The sequence below is a fragment of the Quercus robur genome, chromosome 9, assembly GCF_932294415.1.
Source record: "Quercus robur chromosome 9, dhQueRobu3.1, whole genome shotgun sequence".
In the NCBI taxonomy this organism is placed as follows: Eukaryota; Viridiplantae; Streptophyta; class Magnoliopsida; order Fagales; family Fagaceae; genus Quercus; species Quercus robur.
In genome coordinates, this window is record NC_065542.1 from 42,465,314 (window position 1) to 42,492,730 (window position 27,417).

At 34.9% G+C, this 27,417-nt stretch overlaps 2 protein-coding genes across 10 annotated transcripts; both read right to left on the reverse strand.

Moving 5' to 3' along the window:
• Positions 1-1,521: 1,521 nt before the first annotated feature.
• On the reverse strand, positions 1,522-12,558 carry LOC126698486 (uncharacterized). Of its 9 annotated transcripts, none has more exons than XM_050395746.1 (9): positions 12,378-12,558; positions 12,162-12,202; positions 11,075-11,155; positions 10,213-10,305; positions 9,837-9,950; positions 8,772-8,843; positions 8,106-8,153; positions 3,649-3,726; positions 1,522-2,152 (listed from the first exon to the last, which is right to left on the reverse strand). In XM_050395746.1, the coding sequence occupies exons 1-9, from the start codon at positions 12,484-12,486 to the stop codon at positions 1,961-1,963; spliced, it is 828 nt and encodes a 275-aa protein (XP_050251703.1). In that variant the 5' UTR covers positions 12,487-12,558; the 3' UTR covers positions 1,522-1,960. The 9 variants fall into 9 exon arrangements, with proteins under 9 accessions (XP_050251703.1, XP_050251702.1, XP_050251706.1 ...); XM_050395745.1 differs by having other exon boundaries at positions 12,162-12,235; positions 12,378-12,555; XM_050395749.1 differs by lacking the exon at positions 9,837-9,950 and having other exon boundaries at positions 12,162-12,235.
• A 2,976-nt stretch (positions 12,559-15,534) lies between these two features.
• LOC126698487 (dolichyl-diphosphooligosaccharide--protein glycosyltransferase subunit 2) lies at positions 15,535-26,986 on the reverse strand. Its single transcript, XM_050395754.1, has 20 exons — positions 26,820-26,986; positions 26,515-26,659; positions 25,756-25,948; positions 25,546-25,635; positions 25,046-25,108; positions 24,704-24,773; positions 24,470-24,534; positions 22,951-23,005; positions 20,951-21,078; positions 20,726-20,841; positions 19,493-19,562; positions 19,097-19,201; positions 18,858-18,947; positions 18,613-18,761; positions 18,277-18,388; positions 18,115-18,198; positions 17,045-17,125; positions 16,743-16,967; positions 16,041-16,163; positions 15,535-15,833 (listed from the first exon to the last, which is right to left on the reverse strand). Exons 2-20 carry the CDS (start codon positions 26,655-26,657, stop codon positions 15,717-15,719), a joined length of 2,079 nt encoding a protein of 692 aa, XP_050251711.1. The 5' UTR covers positions 26,658-26,659; positions 26,820-26,986; the 3' UTR covers positions 15,535-15,716.
• Positions 26,987-27,417: the final 431 nt, after the last annotated feature.

The window sequence follows — 27,417 nt, forward strand, 5'->3', positions numbered from 1 at the left end:
ATCAATAGTCACATCACGGGCTCAGCTACAAAAATCTAATGGCTGAAACATTTTGTCATCTTTAATTCAAAAATTAAAAGTTTTCTTCTTACCCAATGTAAGTCACGTGAAAGGACCTTGGAAACATAAAAAAGAATTCAAAAGAATCAACACAAACACAAATAGAGAGAAGGTGAGAAACGTAAACCACAGTAGTGGAGACGGAAAGAAGAAAGAGAAGAAGGAGAAAAAAAAAGTAAGAAGCAAAAGATGAAGATGAAGGCCGTGACTAGCGATTTGTGCTAGGTTGCTAGCTTGCTGCTTCAACTTCACACAGCCCCTACTTTGTCATCTTCTTCTTCTCAGTTTGTTTTCTTTTTCTCTCACAAATATTTTGATTCCAAATTTGAAAGAAGTCCAAAGTGCATGCCAGCCAAATCTTTAATTTCAACCAGTATTTGCTAAAAAGAAGGAACCGCGAGAACCGTTCACGATTCTCAGAACCGTGAGGTCCGATCGCAGTTCCCACGGATCCTTGCTTTTTTCCCATAGAGCGGTTCTTGAGACTAAAAAAACCACAAAAATGAACGGTTTGAGGTTTTCTCGGTCGAACCGTATGTTCCAGTCCGGGTTTCAAAACCTTGTTGTAGTGTAGTATAACTTGCTACCCTCTTTTAAAAGTTACTATAACTTTTGAGTAGAGTTTGTGATGTACTTTATGTTAGAATCACATTCCCTCTACATGTTGAGTGTGTGTATCCCAAAAATAAGGACTCCTTATTACCCTTATGATCAAGATCTCTTTGATCATGATCCTGTTTCCATTCCTAATTTAGTTATGACTAATTCTGTCAACATAAGCTGACAAAATTGCTAAAATCATTGTTGATGAAAGACCTATTAGAAGAACTGCTCTCAGTTACTTTTGACTACTTTTGATGGATGAAAAATGAATAGTAAAAATTTGGTCCATACTTCCCTGATTCACTCCGCTATGCAAATAATATCAAGGTACTTTTGTACTTTCAACTACTTTTAGATGACAACTGAATAGTAAAATCTGATTCTTGCTACTATTACTTCCTGAATAATTCTTGCTACTCCCCACAAGGGTTGATTCCAATTTATAGTAAAAGTTGATTTTTGCTACCATTACTTCCTAAATGATTCCTTCTGCTCCTCACAAGGTTTGATTCCAGTTGCTCCCCACTATGCAAATAGTGCTTATTTTACCTATAAAAGGGTTGTTCCTTTCAACTTGTATTCATAACTTATTTTTCTTACTGGCTTTAAATTACCCTTTTGTTTCTAGGCTACCTCTGGAAGGTCCTAAACTTGTAATCTTTCCCCAACTCCTGCCCAAGAAAATCTTGTTTCTACCATTTCTTACCGTAAGTCCTTTATTTTAAACTTATTTACTTTAAGATTTTATTGTAATCTTTTGTTATCTACTGTTACTTCAAGATTATTCATTTTATTCTCTCTCTCTCTCTCTCTATAAATCTATATATATATATATATATATATATATCAACATGTGAGTAGATTCTAACAGCAATAGAGCTTCAAAATGGGAAAAGCAAATATGGTTGTCTAGTGTCAACACGCTGACACAGTACATATCTTCTAGCAAGAACTCATCATAAAACAAATGTCCTTACAGACTCCCCGTCTTATCCATTCTGACAGGTTATGCCCAAACTATATGTGTGTGTGTGTGTGTGTGTGTGTGTGGTAAATACAATAAAAATATTTTGCATTCATCGATAGCGATGTGCATGGTTGCCTGACCTCTTTTCTTTCTATATTCACCAGCCTGGATAAATTTTAGTCATTTTTAATCAACAGAAGAAAATCTGCAGATAGCATCCTCAGCTTAACAGTCCAGAGCAGCTACTTTATCTCTTCTCAAGATTTACAATCATGATAAGTGTGGTAATTTTTGGATGGATTGAAGAGGAGATGGTGTCTTCCTGGGTTCTCAATCTTTTGAGACTCGAACAAGTAAGCCAGTTGATGTTTGGACTGTTTTGAGGTGACCTGAGCCAATCAGATCACGGAGATGAAATCTCATATCAAGTGGAGAGAACCGGAGGCGTTTCTTCTCCATAGAGGCCAACATCATCTCTTTGTATCTCCTGCGATTTAGAAAGGAGAGGACTTCCTTTCTTCCCTGTAAAAAATTAATGTAAATATGATTTTCAAAATTTTGATGGTCAGGTTAATAAACTCAGATCCACTTCATAAGATTATAATGAAATGTCATAGAAAGTTAATAGTTTTTGGAAGAGTGGACAAAATACATATTAACTTAAAAGCATTAGCAATAACATCAAAGAGGATATATATATATATATATATATATATATATATAATTCAATTGGAACTTTCACAATGCAAAATTTTATTTTACTTGCTGAAGGATCGCTTCAATATTAATCTTAATTTAAGTCCAATAAATAAAGGTTCATTTTCTGGTGTAATGGTAAAGGTTCAGACTGCCAAACGCAAGTACGGTTGGGTCTTGAGAGCAGCCACTTCGAGCAAAGCTACAGAAGGGTAGGACCATATCCAACTTACCACAACCAGGACCTCAGTTAGGCGGAACCAACATTGATTGACGAACACCACCCCCCCCCCCCCCCTCCAAAAAAAAAAAAAAAAAAAAACCCAAGGTCATCAAAACCCAGAACACAGTCTAATAAATCTCAAATTGGATGGGAAGAAAAATCTTTGAATCTCATGATTTTCAATCTTCTACCATACATATGTTTCACTCATGTAAAAACTTTCTAGTGAGCTAAATTCCATTGGGTTCATATTGTCAACAAACCCCATGTAGACTCCCCATTCTTAAGAGGCAATAGTGAAACAGAGGGAGGTGGGGGAGGGGGACTGCCTCCTCAGTCAACCCTCTTCAGCTGAAATCAATGGAAGAAACATAGGCAACTTATAAATGTTTCATATGATTAATTTTATTATCTAGTGTGCTAGGTTTTAGCAATGGAAAACCACAGAAGTGTGTAGTTTATGCCCTTTATAAATTAAATAGCCAAATCAACGCACTCCCTTCATTCTACACATTTACATTATATTCTCATGGAAATTAGACAGCATAACACAGTTGCTTCCGTTTTGCATTATCTGAAACATTATGCTCACATTGAATTCCATACATATGTATATAATAGCAGCCAGAATGGTTACAATAACACCCTTATATCAGCATCAAAAATTTAGGGTTTGTTTGGATAGAACTTATTTTGCTGAAACTGAAAACTGAAAACTGAAAATACCGTAGCAAAATAATTTTTAAATATGTGAATAATACCGTGGGACCCATTTTTAATGAAAAAGTTGACAAAAAGTGAGATTTGTGGGTTAAAATAGTCAAAAGTTGCGGCTACTGTTCATGAACAGTGTATGAACAGTAGCCATTGTCCCCTGAAATGAGTGCTGCAGCAGGGAAAAAAAAAAAAAAAAAGGTGAAAACACAGGAAACGCAGACGCACAAACGCAACGCATATCCAAACCCCACCTTAATAGTCAGATAGGCATCCATCTCAAATAAGGAATGGATTATTATCTCATCATAAGCCTAAATTGTCTTTCATACAGCCCCATTACCAAATTAGCAAGCAAATTAAATAAACGGAACATTTAAAATACCTGAGAGAGGCCCTTTAGTACTGAACCAATGTTTGGAATTGCGAACCAGTACATGTTGGGATCAATAAGCTGGCGAGTCTAAAAAGTAGAAACCAGAGTCAGTAAGAAGATAGGCTGGAGGGGGAAGAAAAAAGTAAAGCTAAAAGAACAACAGAACATGATCATAGATATTCGACAGGGGGTGTTGGAGGAGGTTATGATTAGAGGCACAGGCAATGGAACTGGAGATTTTCTCAATGGAAAAATATATCACACCCCTTCAAAAATATACATAAACGTAGTAAGCACGGACATTTCATTTGAGATGCCGTGCCCATGTCGGACACTTGACACGTCTGGGACACTTTTGCCTGCATGTCCTAGCCATGTCCTTTTAAAAAAAATGCAGGACATGGCCGGGACACGAGAACAAGAGGAATTAAATACACTTTCACAAAACAAATAGAGCATTCATGCTTTGAATGGTAACACTGCATTTGAAAATTAATAAAAATCCTTATTCTTGGTTTGTATTCTAATTTCTAAACATTCTTTAATAGTAATGGATTTGCTTTATTATCAATTATTGCTCTTAATTTGATATATATTTAACATTATATGAAAAATAAATGTTTAATAATATATAGAAAATATAAATAAAAATATTTTTAATAATTATTTAATAGATGTGTCCCGCTATACCCGTGTCCTAACTTTTCAAAAATTGCTGTGTTACCATGTCATACCCATACCCATACCCATACCCTTGCATCTTAGTAAACAACAAAGGGTCCTCATATGTTGGGCTTATCCTTGCCAATTGATCAATGTTTCACTTCAGTCAGCAACCTGATGAACTCAAACTATAATGCCCAGAGAGACCCAAGAGAATCCAAATATCTAAGAATAAGATGATATTTCCAGGGGCCATCATCTGCTCCCCACTCAAAATCACAAGTATATACATCTTACAAACCTCAATCATGCAAGTTCTCCACTATGTACATCAACCCATGACAGCATCTCCTAGGCGCAGGAAAAGACAATCAGCAGCACTACCATAAACCCTGCCAAACCTAATTGACTAGAATCTTCAGCAAAGTGATTATCAACACTTAATATAAGAAACCTCAATTGCATGAGAGGTTCTTAGAACTCTGGGCTCATGCACTTACTAATCCATGCTGGAGCAAAAATAAGGTCAGCTTGGCTAGGCAGAGAGAGGAAGTAAGGAACCATTGATCAACCTCCTTCTTTCCTTTTCGCCATGCCATCTTAAAAATGTGCATGTAAACTATCTCCATCCTACAAATCAATCATGATTAAAAATGTGCATGTAAACTATCTCCATCCTACAAATCAATCATGATTAAAAATGTGCATGTAAACTATCTCCATCCTACAAATCAATCATGAAATCCCGGGAAACAATTAAAAACTGGGGAGAACAAGGGTCGGCTTTAGTGAGGATGATGATCCACCTGCCTCTTATCTGATCTGATCAAGTTTCAAAAGTTGCAGCAACTAGAACTAGCAAAATTCTTGAGTGCAAATTAAGCTTGAATATCTCAATCCACCAACTATAAAATTGGTTCATTTGGGCTGCTTTGTCATCCCGTATCCATGCTTGAGCAGTGAATGTAAATCAGTAGTACAAAAAGTCTAGAGCCATAGATACAATGGACTCCTGATTTGAGGATTAAAGATGACTTCTATTATAATCCCCATTTAACTTCTTCTAGAAAAAATGTAAGTTATTGTATTCCTTCTATAAGAGTTAGATCCACATTAATTTTGGTTACATACTTGATTAGCCTAACATCATGTTCAAAAAAAAAAAAAATTTGATAAATAACGAAAATTTTATTAAAAAATGAAAAACAGCCAACCCGAGTACATTGGGAATGTACTATGGGGGCATAAATCAATAACCAAGATTACAACGATCAAGTAAAACAAGAAGGGAAGAACAAGAAAAATGACAAAAGACCATACTCCAATCAAGGAGAGTGTGTACAAAAAAAGACTTAATCTCTAACATAGAGCGTTCACATCCCTCAAAGCTTCTAGCATTTCTTTCGCGCCAAATACACCATAACAAGTAATGAGGCACAATTCTCCACAACTCTATATTTCAATGTCGTCTAAACATACCCTGCCAAGACTCAAACAACTCAATAACCTTCTGAGTCATAACCCAATGAATTCCAAACAAACAAAACACCAACGACCACAACTCACAAGCAATGGGGCAATGAATAAGAAGATGATCCACTAACTCCCCACAATTCTTACACATATAGCACCAATCAAGAACTAGCACACGTCGTTTGCAAAGGTTATCTGTTGTTAAAATCTTACCTAAGGAAGCAGACCATGAAAAGAAAGCTACTCTTGGAGGAACCTTCGATTGTCATATCATTCTTCAAGGGAAGGATAAGAGGGTAGGAGGGTAGAAAGAAAGATAGAATCCTCTAACCTCAAAACCTCTACTCCTTGCTGGCTTCCAACAAACCCGATCTAGACCCAATCCCTGTACCGTCGAAGAGTAGACCATATCCATAAACAGATCAAAGGATTCTTGTTCCCAATATTGTGGAGGACGACGAAATTTAGCATCCCAATGAATCCTCCCACCAAACCAACACATAACCTCCGCTACTGAAGAATCCTTTGTCCTACTAATACAATAAAGTTCCGGAAAAGCCTCTTGGAGAGTACGATCTCCACACCACACATGCTTCCAAAACTTCACTCTAGTACCATCCTCCACCTCATACAGAAGGAGTTTAGAAAAACTCATCCAGCCACTCCTAATATGTCTCCACAAGCTAACACCATAAGCATTGGTCACCTTTTTCGTGCACCAACCACCCCAATCATTCCCATATTTCACCTCAATCACCCTCCTCCATAGAGCATCAATCTCCATGCCATACCTCCATAACCATTTTCCTAAAAATGCAGAATTAAAACTCCTCAATCGTCTAATACCCAACCCTCCAACCTGCAACGGCTTACAAACCTGAGCCCATTTGACTAAGTGTAATTTAGATTCACCACTAATACCACTCCACAGAAAATATCATTGTAACTTCTCCATACGATTTGCCACCTTCCCAAGTAAAGGCAGAAGGGAAAGAAATTATGTAGGTAGGGAGGAAAGAGTACTTTTAATAAGAGTTACCTTACCCCCCTTAGATAGATACAACCTCTTCCACCCTGCTAATCTCCTTTCCATCTTCTCCAAAATAGGATTCCAAATTGACAACTCCTTAAATTTAGCTCCTAACGGTAGCCCCAAATATCTCAATGGAAGAGAGGATTGCCTACAACCCAACATTCCCACCAAAACATCCATATTGTGCACCACACCTATAGGAACCAACTCAGATTTCCCCAAGTTAATCCTTAAACCTGAGACCTACTCAAATCTAGCCAGAGTTGCTCTCAAACTAGCTATTTGTGTAGGATTAGCGTCAAAAATTTGAAAATTAGAACTCTAGAGAGTAAAGGAAAGAAGAAACCCAAAATTATTTTCCCAGTGATCTTTTGTTTACCTATTAACCGACCATTCAATATAAGTTTATCTCATTTTAAAAGGGAAAAAATAGTAATGAATCTGTTTGCACCTTATCAACCTAAAATATAATCATGATTCATATCAATGTGCCTAAGAATCACAAGGGTTCATACAATGTAGAACCATATCTGACCAATATGATAGATTGGAACAAATGAGATCATGAATGACAAAATCTAAACATAGAAATGTAATAGACAACAGTACCCATTAACAGATTTGAAATTCCATTATTTTTTTATACCAGTAAACAAAATTTAAAATAAATAAATAATAGAAACCCCTTTTTTTAAACATCTAGAAAAAAAAGATTTTGCGTGCCATAAGGAAAGAATGGCATATAAGGCATTGCTTGAGAATATCATCAGTTTAAGCATTGACGTTCAGAAAAAAGAAAAAAGGTTAGTAGTCAATGTAGCCCCAGTTACTGAAGCCAGCTGACTTCATTGGTAGATTGGGCTAACTTTAGTAGTAACTCCAAATGGCAAGCTTTTAAAGCTTTAAAATATAATTTAACTTAGAACTATGAAATTCCAGCCAAAACATATAATGGTTTAGTGAAATGTACCCCCAAAATTCCAAAGGGTAGCCTGACACACTAATTTATGTTTTTTCATATCTGATATCATTTATGTGAATTGCAATCCAACTCACTCCAGCCAAAGATGCGCCTACCAATATGCTAAACAGAAATTTGTGACCTTAATTCACTGTAACAATTACAGTATGGTTCTAGCAAAGAATACTTGTAATCAACTACGAAATTAATAAATTTATCAACATAGCATGACAAAAATGAATATGCAAAGTGTCAGTTCCAGTAATATAATGGATATTATGGATGGAAGCAACTTGTTAAAATTTTGGAGATTAAAAGGAGTGGGAAGAAGATTACATATGAAGCAAGGACTGAGAAGCTCCACAGAACAACTGATTTGAGAATCTACACAACAAAAAAATGTGCCGAGCGACTGTGGCATGACTACTTCCATATCAGTAAGATATACATGCAAAACACATACCGAATACATGTCAGACAAAGTGATCTATAAATTCTTATAAAGCACTCTCTATATCGCTTTTTTTAATTCATAATTTCAAGAATAAAGTTTACCAACAGTACATACTATTCTAAAACCCAAGTACCATTTGTAATTTAAAACAGAAAAATGCACTGATTCTATAACAGAACACTCATTTATTCTGACTATTTTATCAATATTATTCCAATCTACCATGTCCATACACCAGATACAACATATCCGAAACTTTCATCTCCTGATCAGAATATCAGTTCAAGTGCCAATTGGCAGCATACCCATGGCACAGCAAAATAGCCACACAATACAACTATATTTAATGGAAGAATTCAAAAAAAAATAAAAACTAAAAGGCAATGTTACAATCAATAAGCCCTAGGTCAAATGGCAACTCCACTCCTTGTAAGAGCAAAGTAGAGGGTGAGGTTGTGTGTTCAAGACCCACCAGGCGTGCATGTGCAACTTACGAATTAAAAAAAGGGAACATTACAATCTAATATTGCAATTCCAAGTTTACTTACAAGAAGGCCAGCATTGATTAAAAGGGAGATGTGTCCATCCTTAACCATTCCCCCAAGTGATAAGAGTGTATACTGCAGCAAAGGCATCACTGTTTTGAGTTGAGTTGCATATGAAAGCACAAATAGTTCTACCATTTATGGACTAAACTACCTCATGAAATAAAATACTTAAATGAATGCTTCATAGAAGACACAATTTAAGCAGTCTCCATGTTCAACATATTTAAAAACAGTCAAAAAACTAAAAAATATTAACATTATGACAAGGGACCTTAGCTTTACTTGAGGCTCAGATTCAGCTGAAAGTACCATAGTTAAAATAATAAATAAATAAATAAAAGCCCTCCATTTATTTTCTTTTGGTCCATTGGGTTATAAATTGAAAAGAACAGTCAATTACAAGAAAATCAGACCACATATTTAAAATTATAAAACACCAATTTAGCACCAAAAAAATCAATATTAAAAAAATTTAAAAAAAAAAAGATCTAAAGATTAATGTATTAATATCCAAAGTTTCTACTTTTATTTGAAATATCTCAGAAGTTTTTTCTTAATAAAAAATAGAACAGAAAAAACATTAACAAAACAGAAACTTCTGGAAACGGTTTCTTACTACCCAAAACTTCTTATTCAGTCCAAAAATTATGTCATTATAAGCGATCACTATGTATAAAAATAAAAATAAAAATTACAACATATGTAGCCTTATAATGGAATTTTTAGTCATATTTTCTTTTTAATTAGAAAATCCATAAAAATTTTCCGATCAATAAAACTATTAGAAGCTCAATCAATATAGTAAAATTAAATGCTTCGTGATGCATCACTATGTTCAACATACATTGATGATAAACATGTACTCATGCACATAAGCAATCAAACACTACAAAAGACCAAATTAGAAGTCAACGAAAGAAAACAATTGCAGGACATAGTGACCAAAACCTAGGCATTGGAAGTTTATGTTTGACTACTCTTAGAAATGTCTCTGACAAGTTGAAAACATAAAAGCAGAGTTAAAAACAAATAAGAAATTAAGTGGAATGATATTTGAACACTCACAAGCTCTTGATGTTCAATACTAGGTTCCAGCTTGGAATCAATAACATGTGTTCTAAACCACTTGAACACTTGATCACCCTCCTTTTCTTCCAATCTTTTCACAACATTTTCCATCTATACACAAACATTAGAAAAAACTTTTTCAATAGACTGCTAACCCCTTAAAAAGATTTGCATTTCATTGTCATAGGTTGCTACAGAATAAACCATAGCCTGGAAAACATGAAGCCTAAGCATTGATCCCCATGCACACACCCAAATTATGCGCAAAAAAGAACCTCTGTTTGAATCTTTAACATATGCAACCCCTAATGTGCTTCCAAGAAATAGCAGACTATTTTTCTTGACAACGTGGAAGTACTCAAATGTAACCAACCTGGTTTAGATAGTCATCCAAAAACATAATAGCATGATCATCCTGTCCGGTATTTAATTTGAAAATGCGCACTACTTTCTCTCTTCTTAATGACTGCAGAAAGAGAAACACCAGAGCCCATGTCAATCATATAAGATTTTTTTTGAAAAAAGTAAACAACCAAGAGGAGCAAACTCAACAAAAATAAAAAATCAAAGAAATCGAATACTAAACAAGTAATTTCACATGTATGCAACCAAATTTGAAAAATAAAATAATTTTCTATTAAATTATGGCATATGATGTGTTGATCTCTCTCTCTCTCTCTCTCTCTCTCTCTCTCTCTCTCTCTCCATCATATGTGTAAACTTCTTTTAAAAAATCAAATTTTGAGAAAAAAAACCCTAAGGAATTACATTTAAAACTTAAGGCCTCAACATTAACCGACACCCAAAAAAATAAAAAGATTATATACCTGTTACCTTTTTTTTTAAGTAATGCAAAATTTATTCAAATCATAAAAAAGAATCAGCCAAGCATACACGATGTACACAGCTGGGGACCATAACAATCAAGTACATAATTTTACAAACATCTATCAAATCATAGATTGAAAAAATGGAACGGCTTCCAACGATGGACATCCAATCAGTCAGCGTTCTAAAGATGAAAAATTTAAGATCAGCTACTGTCCTTCCTGAATCCTCAAAGCACTGATTGTTTCTCTCTCACCAAATGCACCATATTCATACTACTATGTCTAAAAGGTGAAAAAGATAATAAATTTCTTCTTAAAAAATCCAACTGAATCAGAACCGCTCGATATGGCTACCAAATTTTGTTTCAAGAAAATTCTTTAAAAATTAAGGCAAAGGAAACTGACCTCTAATTCCCTATCCACTTGAGTTCTGTCCTTTACGCTGCTGTACAATTGTGACCTTAAAATGAAGGGCTGAATCGAGACCTGAGAGCATGCATTAATTTATCAAAATTTAATGACTATAATTGAAATAAATAAATATTAGATTGCACTTTTTTTTTTTTTTTTTTGATATGTAAATATGAGCTTGCACTTAAGTATTAAAAATCACACTCAACAACCTGAGTTGTTCATGAAGAGATTAATTTGACCATTTAGAAGCTTTCCTCAGGCTTGTTGATTAATAATAGATAAGCCAAATTCAAAACTTTACCAGCCCAACTCAAACAGGCTTGTAAAGTTGAGGACAGTTTCATGCAATTCTAAAGATACAACCACTTTAAAAACAGCAATAAACTTATTTAACAAGTGACAAATACAGTAAACACAGTGAGATTTAATGACAAGCAGCGTAGCTTTTAAGACTTTAGAGTGAGTCATGCCATCTAGTTTGCATCAGGTTGGGTAGAAGCATGAGCCTGGACTATAGATTGAACAAGCTAAAAGTCGAGATACTTTTAGCAACATCTAGGCATACTCCATCTGAGCTCGAGCTTAATCCTAATCGAACGCAGCTAAGGTTGAACCACCCAATGCTTAGCCATTCTAAGCTTACATACACCCATACCGCAACACATGGCGTTCACTCAATAACCCTAGGACTTACCTAACTTTTTTTGCCAAGGCAACCATTGGATCATGCGTTGTGCCCAAATCCATCATACATCTACATAACCTTGATCAATTGCAAATAGATATTGATCCATAAAAAGTCACACACACACGCATTCATCGCACACGTGGAAAACTATAGGATAGCTAACTTGAACTTGATGTTAGGTGCATATAACAAGCATGGGTAAGACAAGTGATTTGTTTAACATGATTAACAAAAAAATGGATCCCATGATAAGTTATTAAGCGGCGTAATACAATCAATTTTTACATATGACAAGAATACCCAACATAAAAATAAGTTGTAACAAGTTTTCTTAACAAAATCATAAGCAATAATCAAGAGGGGAAATTAAATTAAATTAAGAACCCTAACCTTGTCAATGCGAGGAAACTGAGCTCGCATCATGCGAAGCGCTACCAATGTATCGGTAAATGAAAGATTATCCTCTGGATTAAGCAAAATTAAGAAGAAGAAATTGTATATACTTGAATCACTCAAACAGAATGAAAGTATTCCAAAATCAAAGCTAAATTAACATGTATTACTACTACAACAACAAGAACAAAAGGAGAAGGTGTATATACAAACCTAGTGATAAAATTTGATGATGAAGTTGGTTGGTTTGAGGATCGGTAGGTTGTTGGTCTCGCTGGCGTTTTTTGCCTTTGGATGAAGCTTCTTCTGATGTTTTGTCCATGGGGTTTGTGTGTTTGTGCCTGGAGCGGTCTTTCTTTCTTTTTTTGGGTAAATATTCAAGTATTTATATTTTATAGTCTATTACTGGGAATGAGGAGAGAGAAGCCGAATTTATAAAAGACTCCGGTTAATAGAAAATTGAAAAAACAGTAAAAAAAAAAAGAAGTAATTTTTTCATAAATTTTTTTTATAAAATTCTAATGTGGGCATATGTTAGTAAAAATCTTTATAAAATAGCATTGTTGTATATAAATAGTATTGCTGTAAACTTGAGTAAGGTTAAAAAAAAAAAAACGCATTTTTGCTATCATATTTGTGCAAATATATTTATTGTGTATTTCAGTTTTTTTTTATAAATGAAAAATATAATTAATAATGTTTGTAGTGTGTAAAAAGAGAAAAACAATTAAAAATTGATATTATAATGAAATATAATTTAAAATAAATAATTTGATGCGAATATTTCAAAAATTAATTAAATATAATGTAAAATATAAATTTTTATATTAAAATAGACAAAAAAAATCTATAAAATACAGAAATTTCCTCTAAATGAAAAAGGGGGTCTCCGGTGTAGGCTCATCAACCTCACGTCACATGTACCACACGAGTCTTGCTAGGACTATCGTTTGAACCGCTCCTCTCTAAGTGTAGAACGAGAACTCCTACCATTAAGCCACATCCCGTGTGGTGCAACACAATTATAAATTGATATTTTAATGAAATATAATTTAAAATAAATAATTTGATGTGAATATTTCAAAAATTAATTAAATATAATGTAAAATATAAATTTTTATATTCAAATAGACATAAAAAATTTCTATAAAATACTGAAATTTCCTCTGTTAAAATTTAAAGGTTAGAACTGTCATATAGTAAAATAAAAAATAAATAAAATATAAAAATATGAAAGATTCCCAAGTCATTGTCACGTTATTTCATTGAAAATGTGCATGACTTTTTTTTTCACTTGATATTAAAGACAAGCAATTCGGCAACACAATTTTTTTTTTTTTTTTTGAATGAATGAAAAAGGGGCCTCCGGTGTAAGCTCATCAACCTCACGTCACGTGATGACAATGAATAATATCACGTGTACCACATGGGTCTTGTTGGGACTATCGTTCTTCGAACAGCTCCTCTCTAGATGTAGAATGAGAACTCCTACCATCAAGCCATACTCCGTGTCTACACCCCGTGTGGTGCAACACAATTACTGAATTAGAGCGATTCTGTCAGACATATATGCTAAAACAAATTTAGAGATCTCCATGCTTTAGATTCAAACCTAACCCATCTTGTCAAAAAAAAAAAAAAAAAAAAAAAAAAGATTCAAACCTACCCATGCAGTAAAAATTAAAAGGAGATTCTCGTTCATTGTCGTCATTTCATTAAAGATGTGTATATTGTTATTTGTTACACTTGTGTAGTGTAGATACTGTATAAGTGCACTGAAATAGTCAAAACATGACTTAAAGTTATAATTTTAGTGCATTTATACGCTTGTATGATGATGCATACCAAGATACCAGTGTGTAATACACTGTCCTAAAAAAAATTAAGAGATTCTCATCTTTTACTTTGTGTATTTCAGTTCTTGGAACACAGAAATATAACAATGTTCGTTCAATAAAATCTCAACAAATTTATTTGATTTAATTGTGTTGTCAATTTGTCATATCATGTTTTTTTTTTAATTCTACATAGCCATCATCCCTCACAGTTTTATCACTCTCCATCTTTCCCTCTTTTCCACTACTGACTTTGCATACGAAACTATGCATCTTGCACTTTCTATCTTCTAGCCTTAGCCTAATATAACTGCTACCATCCTTCACAATTTATCACTCTCCATCTTTCCCTCTGTTCCATTCTTTGTATACAAAATTGTTTTTCATTCTTAGCCTTGTAAGTTGTTGCTGTTGTTGATTTTTTTTTAAAGCTCTACACGAGTTTTAATATTGTCTCCAAGTATTGAAAATACCTATTGTTAAGGTATATATATGCTACTCTCTTGTGAAAGTATAGTTTATATAATAAATACCTTTTGTTAAGGTATATATGTGTTAGGTATGTATTCAACGATGAATTTAAACACACCCCCCCCCCCCCCCCGCCCCCCAAACAAAAAAAAAAAAAACCATACAAAGACATTTCGTACTTAAAAATTAAGAAACCATTTCATTATTCTTATCAACACAAGGATATGTAAGCTTTCTTTGTAATTTATAGTAAAGCTTGTAGCTTAATTGGTTGACAACTCAGGATGTTTTCAATTAAGACATCAAGAATTCAAATCTTCCTGCTCTCATTGTAAATATCAAATATATCGAGCAAAGTTAAGTTTTTGAGACTAGTGCTAGTTTATTATGACCTTAAGAGTGAAGTGTAATGCAATGAAACCTTCTAACTTATCCCACCTTTAGATGCCACCTTTTCCTGTTTTCCAAGAACTAGGTTTCCATTGATCACCCTCACTGCTCCATACTTGTTTATTTCTATAATCCCTTGCTGTACAATACTTCGCCTATTTCATACTTTGCTGATGATGCACATATGTCATGAGCGGGGGTTTATGTGATTGATCTTGCTGCCTTGCTGCGCTTGTTGTAAGCTAATTTGCATGTTTCATCTTTCTAGAATTCTCCAAGCCTTACCATAAATTTGCGAGTCTCACAAGTCATCTTATGTAACATTATATGCAAAACCCTCCTCATGTGTACACAAGGTTCAAGCACATAAGTATGATTGCTCACCAGGTTTGTTGTGTTCAAGGTATAGAATGGGTTGCTTTGGCAATAAAGAGCGATGGTGGATTGCCATGGGTTTAATGGTCCAGGTCTAGATTATAGAACTAGTATGAGAGGACCGGGAAGGAGGCAACTCTGGCATGCCAGTTATATAGACAATTTGGCAGTACATATGGGCAAAAAGGAGCATGGCTTATATGGGGCGTTTCCTAGAACCGGAACAACGAATAAAATTCATTGGATATGCACATAAATAGCAAAAACATAGATGTTCTAGCAACTGGTTAGAGAGAGAGTGACAACAAGGTGGTTCCATGTCTGAATATACGTTATCATTGTCTGCGCTAAAATTTAAGAAACATGTATAACGTAATTTACCAAAAAGGGTCCTACAAAATTGAATAGGAAGTGCACCCACTGTTTCTCAACAAATCCCTCATTCTTTCAATCTATTAAGAAAAGGAAACTTCTTTCACTTTCAAGCAGATTTCAATTTGGCAGATGTTGAGGCGAGGTGGGAAAGGATCCTGTGTCCCACAAACATCAAGAAAGTACCCAAGAAGCAAAGAGTCTTCAATGTAATAAACAGATCCAACTGTACATGAAAGAAGCAAGAAAACACAAAAGCGTGTAAGAAACAATAAATGGGATAAGATCATAAGATTATACTTTCCAATGATTCTGAAGGAGTGTCCTCAAATCAAACTAAGGCAATCAAATTATTAGGCAGAAGTAATAAAGACTTGCTGACTTGAAGTCGAAGTCCAGATGAGGGCAGATAAAAGCACAAAGTAAGACATACCTTCAACCAGAAAAGTACATAGAGCAAAAGAACAGCTGCAATGCCAAGATGGAAAAGGAGGGCAAATGTAGCAGGTACTGCTGAAGTAGGGAAGTTTTTCAGGTTCACCCCTATGCGTAACAGCTGTTGAAGACATCAAAGCAGGTTAACACACATCACTCAACGTCCAAGAAACTATTAGGAACTCTAAAATAAGTGAACAACTTCATCACAAACAAAAGAGGCAAATCATACTAACACTGGGCCAATGAACACTAGTGGCTTAACAATCCCAATAGAGAATGTGTGCACATCATATACAACATACAATACCCACTCCTAACAAAACATGAGCTGGTCACAAAACCTATCACTCTCAACTAAGTTGGCAAGCTCCTTAAATGCCATTAGAACAACCAGTCATTGGCCACACAACCTCAACTAGGTAATAACAAAACCGGTCAAAGACTAATTTAAGATAATGCTAGTGCTCAAAGCAAATTGCCATATCTTTATTTGTGTTAAACTTTTGATGTCCAAGGCAACAAGAACTTAACAACCAACTTGAGCTCACCAGTACTTGAAAATTTATATCTGAGATTAATTGGTCCTATATAACTTAACAATCAGTCAAACTAACTTTAATTGGCCAACAAGAGTTTTGAGAACATGATATTACAATTAAAAATAATTTATTGAGAATTCTCAGTAAAAAAAACTCACCCCAATCAAAAATCCAACTAATGGCAAAAGGGTAAGACCCAGAAAAGCTAAAGAGAGTTCCTGAGGTGGACGTTTTTCTGGAGCCCTGAAGATGTGGGTTATCTCCGCTTTGGGCCCGTATCTTGAGGAAGGATCAACAGCCAGTGGAGGAGGGCGGGGTGCCTTCTCAGGTGCTTCAGGTAGATCTAGTTCGACATGGCCAACAGCCCACAAAAAGGAGTTCTCCTGGAACACAACAAATTTGCTTGGACTGTCAAAAAAATACAGATTGACAAACTTTGAGACAAAAAAGCAAAGCTTACCATAACAGCATCACCAACAGTGAGTTCAATGTCATATCTGCCAGATAGATAGAAAAACTTCTCAACGAGTCCAAGAAAATCCTGCAAGATAAATTGCCAAAGATGAGAAAAATAAGGAACGGTATTTTCCAAAAACCATGGGTAATAGCATAATTGGTTCATTGATTAGTGAGCTAGCAAATAGATGCTGGTAGATATCTGCATGCAATTGAAAACAAGTCCTACATCAAACGATTTAGTCCAAAAAAAAAAAATCTTGACAAATGTCCATAAACAGTGTGACAGAAAATCGGACTAAAATAGATTATTCACTAAATCACAGATCACAAATTCCTATGGTGAATAGGGCACATGCTTTCCAGTTTCCCAGAACATACAGGAGCTGCTATAGGCACCCTTCCAGATCAAATAATTATGTCATGTTGTTCATGTTGAATACATCTTTTAATGTCACTGTCAGGTTTCCTTTCTAAGCATAGAAAGCTGTTGCACAATTTAAAATATTAGGTGTACCATACTGAAGCATTATATGTGAATTGTGTATTTTTGGGGGTGCGTGTGTTCTACATTATCTTACAGAATATAATCAGAGTGTCTCTAAAATATTTTTTTATAATAAGTGATAAATATCTAAAATATTAATCAGCTACAGGATTGACTGATTGCCTAGACATTTAAGCGTTTAGTTGCCAGTGACAATAAAAAGGTCAAGTTTAAATCAAAATTATTTTACAAGCAATGATATTTTATTGAAAAAATAGGCACTACCTCCTGAACACCAAAATAGTTCATATCAAATTTAAAGCCAAGTAATATAAGCGAGCAAGCAAAGTATATGAAAAGATAACAGAAACATATTTATAGTGCGACCACATCTCGCAGACTCGCACCATCTTTGCTGTAGTCCACAACAATTTGAGGCCAGAAGTTTAACACCTCATACCCATGCCATATCAGCATTCATGTAGGACATCACTTAGTGTCTTTGTGTGTGTGTGTGCATGAGAGAGAGAGAGAAAATTCATTAAATTAATTAATTAAAATTAAACAGTCGATCCAAGAAACTTAACTAGAATTATCTCAAACTGTTTGCCAGAGTTCCCCACCACAAAAATGTGTTCAACCTTGGTCTCATGTCTCAACTTGAGAAATGCCTGCAGCCAAACAAACCCCTCAACAAACTAAATATGGGAAATAATTTATTCAAGAGGCAGCCAGAAAGAACAACAAACCTGATGTGGCTTAAAAATATTCCCACGAGGAGTGGCCAATTGAAAGGATAGTCTCAGCTTTTGGAGGTGGTTTGCTGATAATGATACAGCATTTTCCCCAGCCAGATCTAGCCTGAACAGATCCAGGGTATAGAAGATACACCAAATTAATTTCATACACATGAAGCAAAGTTAAGAATAGTAGAGAAATAAGGCAAAATATATTAAAGTAACAACACCATCACACAAGTATGGACAAATCTTGTGATTAAAAGAATCCAACAAAAAGGTGACTAAGCAGCAGAAATCTATAATGTAGCCGAAAACAGTAGAAATACATTGGATGATGTAACATACTTCTTCTGAGTTTCTATGCTGCCATGGTCACTATCAAGTACTGCAATTTCTGCATTGTCAATTTTGATCAATCCTGTAACAAAGACTGGTACTTGAGTTTGTCCTCCAGTTGCATAAACATTTTTATCCTCAGAATCATGAAGCACAATCTACAAAAAAGTTCAGTTCAACATGTAGTGAGTTGAAACTGCATGTAGTTTAAGTCTTCATTAACTCAACCCAAAATCAAACACAGAAAAGCTTACCTCAAAAACAAATTTGTAATTTCCAACATCAACACTCTTTGGCAAAACATCCAAGAAATGTACTGCAGTTTCTGGGTCAAACTTAAGTTCCTGTGCCATTATAACACAAATGACAAAGAGCATTCAAACAAGGCACATAAGACAATCAACGGCAGGGATGATCTAAAACAAGCAAATCATAGGAAAAATAATAAATTTTTCCCAACAAAAAGCCAAAAGAAAAATAAGTCACTGCTTACCAGGCTCTCAATTACAGAAGAATCCTTTGTACCAGAAATGAATGCTCGCACAAGCTTCACCGTCAGAGGAGGTGCACTTGATCCAAGTACAGTATTCACTTTAACCTTATTAAATTTTTACAAAATGGCACAATTTAAGTTAATATAAGAGCCCTATAAAACACAATAACAAACTTTGATGCAAAGGTGATTAGAGATTCATGCAGATGCATCATTTTGTATTTCACAGACAGATACAGGTAAATATAACATGAGAAATTAGAGCTTTATGTTTGACAACTAGGATGAAAATCAAGTACTTTGCGCTTATAGAGTACCATCATTGGGCTTGTAATTTTCAACCCAGTGTATGACGTATGAAGAAAACTTCTCATGTACTAAAATTCGTAAACAAACCTTGAGCTGGTCTTTCTTGGTCAATGAAAGCACTGTAGCTGGAAGGGACAAAATCAGTGGGACAGACACCCTGTATCAGCAAAAGAAATTAAATGATTGGAAGAGAATAACTCACCAATTTGTAACTTCATGATCCAAACAAAAAATTATAGTAAACTACCATGTAAAGCTTAGCCACATTCAAAACTGTTGTATAGCTCCATTAGAAAGAAAATCAGAAGCATTTCATATCCAAATTTTTGCATTTCCCAACCAACAAACAATGAAGGAAAATATAAACTAAAGAATCAAACAAGAAAGATTAAAAAGAAATATAAGATGCTTTTGTACACATTAGATAATAGGAGGTTGTTTAATTTCCTGTTTTAAAACAAGTCATGATTTAATAATTAAAAAGTGGTGGGTCCTACCTAAAAAAAAACACTTGATTGGTTGGGGGATTGCAAAAATACAACTTAAAAACTTTGTTCTCAAAATCACTATGCAAATGTCCTAAAAGGTGTTTTCAGCTGTTTTCAACACGGACTCCGCCAATTTTATAAATAATGCCACTGCCCACCTTTTCTTTTCCAGCTCGCTTCCCCACCCCCCCCCCCCCCCCCCATCTCTTTTTTTCTATCTGAAACCATCAGCCATGAAATTATTGAGCAATATAATGTTGCACCATTCCTCCATCTCCAGCAAAATTACACGGGGAACATAAGACAACAGTGATGGAGACGGCTTTGCACTCACCCCAAAACCCATATAATCCAGAATTCACTTCTGGAGTTCCATCCATTCTACTATCTAGGTCTTGTAGTCACTGCCTCACCACTGGCCCACTGCTCCAAATCAATGACTGGACAGTACAAGGTTGCACAGATTAAGTTGGAGATGAGTCCCAACATGGCAGAGTCTTCAAAGGGGCAGACTCAGAACTTTTAAGGTATGGGGAACAAGTTGGAGATAATGTGGCTGAGATGGTTGGAATTGGAGTTGGGTGTTGCAGGTTAGAAAACCAACAATGAGAATGAATTCTCAAAACAAGTTTTCAATGATTTTTAGAACAATTTTTTAGAATGTTAATGAAACATGCCATAGGTTATAGAAACACAAACTATTTTCCAAAGACTAGTACTTGATAAACAGCTACAGATGAAAAACCTCACCATAGAAACAAGTGTAATATCATCTTATAAGTATGATACATAAAAAGAGCAAGAAACAGAACACTGTCAGAAAAGCACTTGCCTGTTGCTTTCCAAGCAAGCTAACGAGTCTATTTGGTTGAAGAAGTCTTTGGAATTGCCAGGAATTCCAATACCAAGGAAGAATTTTGCCAAACCCAATATTTTGTCGCCAGGAACCTGCAACCCAAAATTGAAGCATCAGGAGACATTCTAAGATTTTTTTTTTTTTTTTTTTTTTCCTGATAGGCAACATGAAATCCAGCAAAACAAGTATGCTCCCACTAACATTTATACTTCCAGAAGTCACAGATGCAAAAGCTGTAAACCCTCGGACAACTGAGGAGGTAGTTGAAAGAGGACCCTGATGCTCACGTGCATCAACAAGTTTCTCGTCAAAGTAAAAAGATCCATCATCTGCAGACAGGCGATATAGTTAAATGAGGTAACTATGAGACTGAAAACAGACAACAGATGGATTAATAATTCCAAAAATGGACTCATCAAAATCCTTCTGTTTCATAAATCTTCAAATTGTTTAAGTAAATGTTTGCAAGTGCACGCACAAAATGCAATTCTATCCATACTAGTAACATATTCAATATGTGGAAGATTTACATACAACTGTCCAGATCAAGAAATTCACCTCATGATACTAAGGAACCTCACTCTTAAAAGGTGCCACTTACAATCTTCACCACATAATTTCCCATGTGCAAAATTCTAATGGGGACCTATCTCAACAGTATTTACCTACTTCCCTAATTGCCTCAGACAATGCTTACTTTAAGCATCGCCTTCCCCTTGCAGCCCTCTCATGTATACCCCACATTGCTCCACTTTGGTATATATTCCTTCGTCTTTCTGCTCAACAAGACCAAACCATCACAACTAATTTCATTTTCTACAGCCACCCTGCCTTCAGTGGATAAGTTGTTTACTTCCTTTTTGGTTGGGGGGGTTCAAAGCTAAGGTTTTCCTTTAGTCTTAACGTTTGCAGCCTAAGGCACAAAATACATTGAAGCTTTCAGAATTTATGTATTCTTAGTCCACATTTTTTAACAAGTAGTGAGCAATTTTATTGAAAGAAAGGGGACCTCTTGTACACAGGGTTTATGTATTCTTAGTCCACCTGTCAATGCGAATTACATATCGCTGTCAATCACCACCCAATGCCACAGCTTACTCCAATGGACCCAACCAAGCGAGTTCCAAGTCCAATTTTCAAAATCATCTAGGTGGGGGCTATGAACCAGTGCAAGAGGTTCATTAACACACAAATTGTCAATGGATATAAGTGAGCTACCCATGATATTACAATTTCACAGTTATGGTAAAGACTATTGAGGAAGCTGTAAGTCACAAATATGATCCCTAATTACAACCAAAATCACCAGAAGTCATCCTTTTTAGTTGAATTGATGTAGTTAAGACCTTAAGGTGCCTAGGCCTTGTATCGCCCAAGGTGTGAAGTGACAAAAAGGAAAACAAGGTGCCAAATTCTAAATATAGTTATTATACATATGGAGCTTAAATCATATGTACCTAATATATTGAAATAATACTGTATAATCAGGTTTTTTTTTTTAACTGTGTTGCATGATGAAATTAGGTTTATTAATTGATTTCAAAATAGGCTTGACATGGCTTACAATCTATTAATTATTCTAACAATAGGTTTTACAACAAACTTCTACAAATTAATTAATCTAATAATAAGTTTCACAAGAGGTTTCTATAAATTTATTAATCTAACAATAGGTTTTGTAACATGCTTCAGTAAATTAATAATCTAATCATAGGTTTCACAACAAGCATCTATTAAAAAAGTATAAATTAAAAAAAAAAAATTTTGAGGCTCTTGCCTTAGCGCCTTTTTCATGGCCAAAGGCAGTCACCTTGCTTGCTTGCCTAGGCTCAAAAGGAGAGCACCTCACTAAAGGCACCTCGTCTAAGAGCCTTAGTGGTGCCTTGCCTTGCCCAGGCACCTAGGCAAGCACCCGGCTCACCTTTGACCACCATGAGTTGAACAATTTTCAGAAAAGTGGCACATCATACATTGAGCCATAATAAATCAAACAATGGGCTAGCAAAGTGTAGAAAAATTTCTTAGATATGTAGGACTCGGAACAAAAACTTCTTTCACAACTTATAGCCAAGAATAATATTAGTAAGTTCTTGCAGTAAAGCAAGTGATATGGACAATGAGTAGAATTATTTGAAAAGTATAAGTATAGAGTTATCGAAACACAGAAACTTTTAAGGGGAAAAAGGCAGAGCTACACATACCATATTTCTCAATACTGTCGAAGAGCTTCACTATATCATTCTTCAATGTAATAATCTGCTAATGATAACCATATGTAAGATATGGAATATTGAAGTATACACAGGTAGATGACACATCCACATTACAAGCAACAAACATTAGCAAAGACAACCATAGATAGAGTATGATTTCATACAAATATTACATATATACACATGTACGTATACACTCTTTTGTATTATATGCAAGTGCACCAGGACACCAGCAAACAGTAAAGGCATGAACAAAATGGAAGTATATATAATGGAAAATTAGAGCCCCATTTATGAGCAGTCTTCCAGCCTTGGTTGCTGTAATGAGTCATTTAAGTTCAGCTTGGATGAGGAATAGGGCATGGATGGGTAATACAGGGGGATCAATTAAAATTTACCCCTGTAGGCAGTGGTAGTACTGTCCCTCAATTCACCCAAAAAGGCTATTAAATTCTTCTCAACACCAACATTATTAAAACAGGGGGGAAAAGAAAAAAGAATACAAACCTAAAAGATGTTCCATTTAGAATTTTCAAATTCAAAACCATAAGCACTGAAAAATTAAAATCAGTAGGCACAGTATTTGTTAAGAACATGGCTGAAACTAACAATATAGGGAAAATTGCCAAATTAGTTGAAGCTAGTAGTTTTTTTATTGGAAGTTGGAACTAATACTTTCAAATAGGGTCATACTGAAGTAATACTTTCAAATAATCATTGAGAAATGATAACTTCAAACTACACTACCATTCTGTTAAGAACACATGAGAAGAATCACCATGTAACTACCTAAGCACCATGGAAATAATCAAATGCCAGTTTTATGAATTTTGGTGAAATACCATCTTATCAAAATTTCACGGACATACTTATAAACATTTCCCTACACATAATGATGTTGACTTCATTGGAAGATGACTACTAGATTTATAAAAGTTGTGGCAGATAAAATTCCTCATGGAATAGCAATCTAGAAACTTTGAAAAGCAACACCTTGATGCAGCACATAATACTCAGAAAAAAGCATTTTGCAGAAAAACAGAGAAACCTAGGAATCAACACCAAGTGGGATAGAAACCTAAGAATCATCAACTAGGGTTGCCTAGAATCAATACCAAGGTATCGGAAAATTTCCAATAGAAATTTAATTATCAATAACTTGTCACCATAGGAGTACAATAGCATGCTTCTATAGACTACTAGGATAAATCCTAACTCTAATTGATGTGGGCCAAAATGCAATGGACTAAAATATTAATAACTTAAACAGCTAAAAAAGACGTAAAATAAAATCCAATGGACTAATGGTAAAATACAATTGACATTTAAATTAAATAAAACTTATTACAATAAAATTTTATTCACTCTGAGTCACAACTACTCCAGGAGGTAAGTAAACAAAAAAAGACTTGATCAACATAAATGGTACAATATTAGATTGTTGTTCACATTCATAGAACATTCTAAGCTGCTCTCAAAACAAAGATCAAAAGAACTTTTATATTACCAAAGACTGATCAATCTCAGAAGATGCCAATGACACAGTTCCAGCAAGTGCTTCAAGGGCTAAACCTGAAAGAAGAATGATGACCACAGGTGGTGAGTATAAGCTTATTCAAAGAGTCCTAAATATCAAAATACAGCAATTGGTAACCATCTCATGCTAAGACCTAACTTCAGTTATAAGACCAAAGCTGATACCAAAATAATCATTGAACTATAGCGCCTGATAAATCATTACCAGCAGCGTAGGTACTAGACTCAGGGTTATTTGAACTATAGCGCCACCTTCCATCACTCTGGCTCAAAGCCTGTCAATAATAAGTGATATAAGCTCAAAGATTCACAATATAAATCTTTTCATTTACTTGGGACAGTCAATGTCAACAATGGAAATAAAAAAGAGTGACTGGAATCAGCTCCAGTACTGAATCTCCTATGCCCACCCAAATCTCACCACATCAGCACTTGAGGAAGAAAGTGCTAAGGCTCACCTGACATGGCAAGTTCCAGGGGGTATACAGAACCAAACCTAGTACCACCTTAGAATTACCGCTACATAGTAGGGGCTATAAAAACCAACCTTAATGGAGCGGAAAACTCCATCAGCATCATGAAGAAGCACATCAACCTCAGAATTTTGGTCCTGCATCAAAACCAATTAAAAAAATCATGTTAGAAGCTCAAGCACCAATCAAAATTACATAAAGATGCTACGCTAAGAGTGGACAAGCTAAAGGTTACAAACCTCCAAAAAGTATAGGCCCTTTCAAAGGCATCAATATTCAGTACAAAAAAACAATTTTACAATGAAATAATTGAATCAAAAAGAGGAGATTTAAAAGGGACTGGAGAAATTTCAAAGTTTTTCTTTTGTTTGTTTGATAGATAAATTAAAATTTCAGTCAAATAGCCAGTGAACTCTAGTTCAAATGGCATTTCCTCCCCCATAAAAATGGGGTAGAGCACTGGTTCAAAATCTGGTGGGTAGGTGTGTAATACCAATAAAAAATAATCAATATTTAGGAAGAACCAAGAATTTCAAAAATGTAAACTTCATTCTAAAAAATTAGAACTAGTTACCTTAATGAGTACCAAGCTTCCAATTGAGTAGTAGAAGTCAAGCAACGAACTTGCATCATTCAAAACAGCCTTAAGTCTTTTGGCCACGCCCTTCACAAGGAAAAGGTAGTTAAGCATTAGTGATACATATTGCCGCATTCTTCAAAGTCAATGACTTGCAAAATGCAAACAATTCATCAGTAAAAAAAAGGCAAAAAATAATAATAATACCTGGAATGTTTCGTCATTAACCTTGCATTTCAATATGTTGTTAACTTTCAATGCATGGAATACATCTTTTAAAGACGAGGTTGATGACCCAAGAGTTTCTGATACAGATTGGCAGGAAGCGGTGCTTATATCAGGCCTTTTTTTGATTCCAAGAATCTCAAATGTTCTTAAGGCCTCATATGTCTCTTCTAAGCTGGTAACATATTAAACCACATAGTTAATTTTCATCAAATACAATCATTAAAATTTCAAGTCTATGAAAAAGCAATTAACTAAAGAAAGAGGCATATTATATAAAAGACATCCCAACAGCTCTAATTAGACTATTCTAGTTCCATTTATCCCCATTTCTTCAAATCACAATACAGCTATGAAAGTGAGGGTTTAATTAGGGTTTAATAGAATTTCAAATCATACATTTTATTTATAAAATCCCAAGACCCTAAACATAAATTGACCACTCTTCAAATCCCATATTCTCTCCATTTCTTCAACCATACCAAATCAGAAAATTCAAATCAACCAGATACAAAACTGAGGGTTCAAAATTGACCTTAAAATCTTACATTTTTCGTGACTAAAATCCTAAAACCCTTCCAATTGAAATTCAAATTTACCCTGCAGATTTAGAATTCCGTTTTCTCTCCATTTCTCGAGCTTTTCTCAGCGACCAAACAGAAAGCCATTGAAATTTGAAACGAAAACACAAAGCGGAATAAGAAATCAAAGAATGAGGAGTTAGTTTAGGGTTGAATTGACCTTCCGAAAGTGCCATCGGTGGGAGAGAAGAGCTCCAAGGCCGCAGATCGGTGAGAATCTGAGATTGGCTGAAAGATCGAAGCGGCTTCGCAGATCGAAATCGCCAAAATTAGCACCAGAAATGCCCCTAGGTTTCTGGCCATTCCTGCACCAACAACCAAAAAGAATATGAAAAATCAACAACAATTTCAGATACACATTCATACATATATGTGTGTATATAGGAATGTGGTGCATATGTGTGTGAGTGATTGATTGAATTTGTGAAAACCCTAAGGGTTATAGATCGGGAAGAGAGATCGTACGGAAAGTGATCAGAGTTGAGACAATCCAAGAGTGTTGGGTTTGTGTTGTGTTGTGTTGATGCGATGACTGACTGAGAATAGAGTGCTGTGGGCTAAAGAAGAGGAAGAGGAGGACGTGAGTGAGTCAGGGGCGTTGAATTCTTAATTTCCCAAACTGTCCCTGCCTTTTTGCTTCAATTGCGAATATGTATCAATGTAATTGTGGAAAATTTGTGTCCATGTCATGTAAACTATTTTGCCACGTGACAATTTGTGAGCAGTATAATTATGGATTCACAAGCACTTATCATTTTATTTCCATCACTTACAATTTGTCACGTAGATAAATTGTGGCAAAAGTAGTGCAAATTGATGTGGCATTAGACTTTTTTTTTTATAAAAATGTAAAATATTTATACCATAAGTTTAAAATTTTCATTTTTTTTTTTTTTTTGAGAAGATCCAAATTTTTGTTTAGATGAGTGTGTGACAGTTTAAGTGAATGGTAAAATAGAAATAGAAATAGAAAATTCAATATGTTTTTAAAGCTTTTGTTTTTAAGGGAGATGTAAAAAGATCATATTTTAGGGAGGGTGAGTGTCCTGGTCCATACTAGAGG